General features: G+C 60.6%; 1 protein-coding gene across 1 annotated transcript in view; it reads left to right on the top strand.

Moving 5' to 3' along the window:
• EMH_0028370 (uncharacterized protein) overlaps positions 1 to 5,914 on the top strand; it is a gene marked incomplete at both ends in the record, with an annotated part of 12,800 nt that extends 6,886 nt beyond the window's left edge. Inside the window, 6 exon segments of the mRNA XM_013494146.1 lie at positions 81 to 1,681; positions 1,967 to 2,194; positions 2,416 to 3,988; positions 3,992 to 4,139; positions 4,346 to 5,778; positions 5,832 to 5,914. Of these exon segments, the coding sequence (XP_013349600.1) occupies positions 81 to 1,681; positions 1,967 to 2,194; positions 2,416 to 3,988; positions 3,992 to 4,139; positions 4,346 to 5,778; positions 5,832 to 5,914 (5,066 nt within the window).
• Between the last annotated feature and the right edge of the window lie 55 nt (positions 5,915 to 5,969).

Below are 5,969 nucleotides of genomic sequence, written 5' to 3' on the forward strand. Positions count from 1 at the left end.
CATGTTCTTCCTCGATGGTATAAAGGCCCCTTCACGGAGCTGTCCGCCTGGCGTGCGTGTTGCTGCTGCTGGTGGCTCAGGTGCATTCAGTGAGCTGCACCTGGGGCTGAGGGCGCAGCTGCGGGTGGCCAAGGAAGCAGCAGAAGCGCTGCAGCTGCAGCAGATGTGGCTCGAAGCAGCAGCAAACTGCTGCGACAAGCTCTGGCTCGCCTTCAGGGCTTGCATTGCTGCATGCGGCTCTGCTGCTTCCACCAGCCTGGGGGGTGTGGGGCCCCCAGGGTCACTGCAGCAGCAGCAGCAGCAGCAGCAGCATGCTCCGCAGGATAGCGGCAACAACAGCAGCAGCAGCAGCAGCAAGTGCTGCTGCTGCAGCAGCAACGAAGTTCTTCTCCCCCCCATGCAGGCTGCGCTGGACGAAATTGCGAGGGCCCTGGGGTGGGCTCTGCCGCACCTGGAGCACGCCCCTCACCAGCAGGGACCAGCAGCAGCAGCAGCAGCAGCAGCAGCAGCAGCGGAAGCAGCAACAGGAACGGCTACAGAGGACGCTGCAGTGCGAGGGCAGCAGCAGCAACTGCAGCAGCAGCAGCAGCAGCAGCAGCCGTTGGTTGCCCGTCACGGGGCAGCGAATTTCCTGCGTCTGCTGAGCGTGTCGCCATCCACAGCAGCAGCAGCAGCAGCAGCAGCAGCAGCAGGTACACCGGCAGCAGCAGCAGCAGCAGCAGCAGCAGACGTATCGTTGGCTAGCGTGCATGCAGCAGCAGATAGATATCTACATATGACCCCCACACTGCTGCAGCAGGAATCCCCAGGGGTAGGCCTGGGTGCTTCTTTCCTCTCTGACTTGGTGTGGCTGTGCGTCATCGCCCCTGACGGCCAGCAGCAGCAGCAGCAGCAGCAGCAGAGGCGGCGGCGACGGGCGAAGGCTGTGAAGAGAAGGCCTGCGTTGTGTCTGGTTGCTGAGACAGTTGCTGTTGCTTTGGTGCAGCAGCTGCTGCGGTGGCTGCTGCAGCACGCGCAGCGGCGACACATAAGCATGTGGCTGCTGCAGCAGCAGCACGAGGAGCTGCTGCAGCGGCTGGTAGCAGCAGCTTGCTGCGGTCGTCCCCTTCTTGGCCGTCTCTCGCTGCGGCTAGTGCATGCAGCTGTTGTTGCTGCTAGCAGCCGCTGCAGCAGCTGTGGGCTTGCTGCTGCTGCAGCACAAACCCTCGATGTTGCTGCTGCTGCTGCACCTCTGCTGCCGACAGCTCCCTGCTGGCAGTTGGCCTCACTCACTGGCTTGGGGGTCCGTCAAGCAGACAGCAGCGCGACACCCGCTGCTGCTGCAGCTGCTGCTGCTGCTGCTGCTGCTGCTGCTGACGCAGAGCAGCAGCAGCTGGAGAGCTTAAAAAGCCCAGCAGCAGCGGCGGCAGATGGTCTAGGTGCATCAGCAGCAGCAGCAGCAGCACCACCTCCACCACCAACAGCACCAACAGCAGCAGCAGCAGCAGCAGCAGCAGCAGCAGCAGCAGCAGCAAGTATAAGCCCTCTAGGATTGCTGCGGCCGTGGGGCAGCAGCGTGTGTCTTCGTTACGTGCTGCTGCGCGCTGTCTTTCCCCTGGACCTTATAAACCCCAGCTGGTGGCGGCTGCAGGTTTTGCTGCCGACAGCAGAAGCAGAAGTTGTTGCTCTCACGGGATATGATGTCAGATATATACTCCTGCTGCTGCTGCTGCTGCTGCTGCTGTTGCTGCTGCTGCTGTTGCTGCTGCTGTTGCTGCTGTTGCTGCTGCTGCTGCTGCTGCTGGTGTACTCGTTTTGGCTGTTGGTGCTGGTGCCGTTTCTTGTGTGGCTGTTGAGGCTGCACAGTCTGCCTGCTTTTGCTGCTGCTGTTGCTGTTGCTGCTGCTGCTGCTGTTGCTGCTGCTGCTGCTGCAGCAGAGTCCGTGTGTGTGTGTGTATGTGTGTGTGTGTGTGTGCTGCTGCTGCAGGTGCGGCGTCTGTGTCGGGGGCAGCAGCGGCCGTCCTCGCATAAGGAGCCGCAGCTGCTGCGGTTTGAATCTTTTGCTGCTAAGACAAAGGAGGGGTCCAAGCTACACAAAAACCTCAAGGCAAGTGCTGCTGCTGCTGCTGCTGCTGCTGTTGTTTTTGTTTTTGTTGTTGTTGTTGCTGCTGCTGCTGTTGCTGTTGGTGCTGCTGTTGTTGCTGTTGTTGTCGCTGTTGGAGGATGTCGTGGGTGGTGCTGGTACTGCTGCTGCTGCTGATCCGGATGCTGTTGCTGCTGCTGCTGTTGCTGCTGCTGCTGTTGCTGCTGCTGCTGTTGCTGCTGCTGCTGTTGCTGCTGCTGGTATAGTTGTTATGTATAGTGTGTGTGGCAGTACGTTGCAGCATCAGCAGCAAAATGTTGGTGTTATGTGTGCTGCTGTTTGTGTTGCTGCAGTGCAGCAGCAGCTCTCTGCAGCAGCATATGAGTTCAGTGTATGGGGGTGCTCGATGGCAAGGGGATCCAAAGGATACGCATGCAGCAGCAGCAGCAGCAGCAGCAGCACCTGAGGCCTTTCCTGCTGCTGTAGATATTGTTGCTTTGCCGCTGCCGAAGAAGGGGGTGCTGAAGCTACGTACACTGCATAAGCCGCTGCGAGCAGCCCGGCTGCTGCTGCCTCACGCGGTCATCCACAGAGCAGCACCGCGTGCAGCAGCAGCAGCAGCAGCAGCAGCAGCAGCACCAGCAGCAGCAGGAGGCACCACAGAACAATACTATCCCCCTCTAGACCCCATGCGTTCTCTGCATCTATGTATACTGACACTGGAGCCGTTTGCTGCTGGCTTTGAGGTGTACGTACACCGCAAGACAGAACAAATAACGAGGGGGCTGCGCAGGCGGCATTCGCTTAAAGATATGTTAACTGCTGCTGCAGCAGCAGCAGCAGCAGAACCAGCAGCAGGAGGAGGAGCAGCAGCAGCAGCTGCAGCAGCGCATGCAGATGCATTCGTTCGAGTACCCCTACAGAGACTGCCAATCAAAGACCCCTGCAACCTTGCTGCTGCACTGAAGCAAAAACGCCAGCAGCAGCAGCAGCAGCAGCAGCAGCAGCGACGTGTGCAGCAGCAGCAACTACAGCAGCAGCAGCAGCAGCAGCAACTACAGCAGCAGCAGCAGCAGCAGCAGACAGACCTGCAGCACCTGCTGCAGTGGCAGTGGGCTGGTCTCTTCGGCAACTGGGAGCTGCAGGCGCAGAGCGCCAAGCTGCAGCGGGCCCTCGTGCTGCAGGACCTGCGGCGAGCAGCAACAGCAGAGCAGCAGCAGCAGCAGCAGCAGCAGCAGCAGGAGCGGCAGCAGCGGGAGCAGTATGAGGATGCAGGAGCAGAGGCTCTATCGCAGCTACGAGCAGCAGGAGGAGGATTCCTGGTGGGTGTGCTGCAGCAGCTGCAGCAAGCTGTTGCTGCTGTTGCTGCAGCATCAGCAGGGTTCAGAGCGCAGCCTTTGCCAGTGCGTGAGTTGCTGGCAGTAACAGCATCAACACCAGCAGCAGCAGCAGCAGCAGCAGCAGCAGCAGGTGCTGCTGGAGAAACAAAAGTATTTCACTTCTTACACTGGGAGACAGATGAGGAGACACTGCAGCAGCTCAGAGCTGCTGTCTCTCGGGCTCAGTCGCTGCTGCGTGTCTTTGCTTTGAAGGCGGGGGCAGCAGCACAGCCGCCGCATGCGCTGCTGCAGGAGTTGACGGGTTTGTCTCCTCCCTCGCTTCTATCCCCCTCCCCTCACCCCCTGCAGCAGCAGCAGCAGCAGCAGCAGCAGCAGCAGCAGCGGCAGAAGGCAGCAGAGAGCAGCAGCAAACACAGGGGCCTCTCCTCATGGGCTACACCCACCGTGCTGCTGCAGTACTGGGGGGAGGCGTGGGAGTCGTTCGATCCCCAGGAGAGTTGCTGCCGCCTCTGGCAGGCTCTGCTGTTCCCTGCTGTTGCTAGACAATACACCCCACACCTGCAGCAGCAGCAGCAGCAGCAGCAGCAGNGCAGCAGCAGCAGCAGCAGCAGCAGCAGGAGCGGGGGGTGCAGCGTGCTGCATTGGGAGTTAATGCAGCAGGAGCGTGTTGCAGCAGCAGCAGCAGCAGCAGCAGCAGCAGTTGGTGCGGCTGGCAGCAGGAGCGGCAGCGAGCGCAGGTGCTGGAGGATGCCGAGGAGGATGTGTTTTGCTGCCGTTTGTTGGCGCTGCTGCCTGCTGCTGCTGCAGCAGCACTAACAACATTTCTGCTGCAGCAGCTCGATGCTCTTGTTTGTATATGCAAGGAGAAAGGAGACACCTCGCTGCGAGCAGCAGATACACCGCAGCATGCAGCCAGCAGCGAGGCCCGGGCCCTGCGTCTCAGTCTCCTCGGTGACCTCATGCACGTGCTGGGTGCTGTCTCTGCAGCAGCAGATGTAGTGCAGCAGCAGCAGCAGCAACAGCAGCAGCAGCAGCAGCAGCAGCAGCTTGGGCCTGTGCTGCAGAAAGGAGACAGCGAGGGAAGGAACTGTCTCCTCCCCCTAACTGCAGCAGAAGGGGCGGCCTATCGCTTTGTCTCTTTGCTGCTGCAGGATGTGTCTCCGATGGCTGCATGCGCTCTCCCGCTGCTGCGTGCAGCCCCCACAGCAGCAGCAGCAGCAGCAGCAGCAGCAGCAGGAGCAGCAGCAGCAAGTGGGGCAGAGAGAGAGAGCAGCAGAAGGGACCGCACTGCAGACAACGCCCTCGTGCTGCGCCCCTGCTGCGATGGAGACGCTGCGGTGTCTAGGCAGCTCGGCGATACACCGCAGCTGCTGGGGGTCAAAGCAGATGTTTCTTTTGCTTTGCTGCGGCTGCTGCCTGCTGCAGCACGAGCAGCACTGCATCCTAGTGCAGCAGCAACAGAGCCTTATCTTCCTATGGAAGAACCAGCTGCTGCAGCACCAGCAGCAGCAGCAGCAGCAACAGCAGCAACAGCAGGAACCGCAGCAGCAACAGCAGCAGCAGACAAACAGGGTGCAGCAGCTACCGCTGCTGCTGCTGCAGATGCTAGAAAGCATAGAGAAAGGCCGAAGGCTCTGGTGCGTGTGTCGCTGCTGCTGCGGCTGCTGCAGCAATGGAGTTTTCTTTGTCTGCCTGCTGCTGACGAGGCATCGCAGCGTGTGTTGTGTATGATATATAGTGCTGCTGCTCCTGATGCTGCTGCTGCTGCATCGTTTGCTGCAGCAGCAGCAGCAGCAAACAGCTGGCGTCAGTGCCCCGAAGGAGCGGTGTCGTGGAGGGTTGTGTGTGAGGTGGCGCAGCTGCTGCCTAGTCTGCTGCTGCAGCAGCAGCAGGGAGCAGCAGGAGCAGCAGCACGGCAGCAGAAGGTGAAGTGTTTGCTGCAGCAGGTAGCAGCAATGGGTTTAACTCATCGGCGGGCTGCAGCAGCAGCAGAAGCAGTGCAGCAGCAGGAAGCAAGAACAGACCTTCAGCTGCTGCTTGCTGTTGCTCCTGCAGCAGGAGACACAAGGCCTATAGAGGATGCGTGGGTGCTGCAGTCTGGGTGTAGAGCAGCAGACTACGAAGACAACGATGATATTGCTGCTGCTGCTGCTGCTGCTGCAGCAGCAGCAAAGGAGACACAAGACCCCTCTTTCTCCTCTGTCTGCACTGTCTCTCGTCGGCCCCCACCATACAACGGCCACATAAACACAGGGGAGCTGCAGCAGCAGTTTCTGCTGCCGCGCTGCTGCTCTGCATGCACAGAGAGCGCGCGACGGCGGCCGTCATCTACAGCTGTTGCTGCTGCTGCTGCTGCAATGAGTGAAATACAAAAGGGTGCTGCTGTCTCCTTGTCTGATGCTGTTGCTGCTGACAGCCACTGCGTGCAGAGCCTCGACGCTGCGGGGCGGCTGCGGCGGCGGCGGTTCAGGCCGTTGGGTGCGTGGGAGGGGAGCAGCGGGGGAGAGAGTGATACAGAGACGCAGCAGCAGCAGCAGCAGCAGCAGCAGCAGCAGCAGCAGCAGCAG

The sequence above is a fragment of the Eimeria mitis genome, genomic scaffold, assembly GCF_000499745.2.
Source record: "Eimeria mitis Houghton genomic scaffold, Emh_scaff1053, whole genome shotgun sequence".
Lineage (NCBI taxonomy): Eukaryota > Apicomplexa > Conoidasida > Eucoccidiorida > Eimeriidae > Eimeria > Eimeria mitis.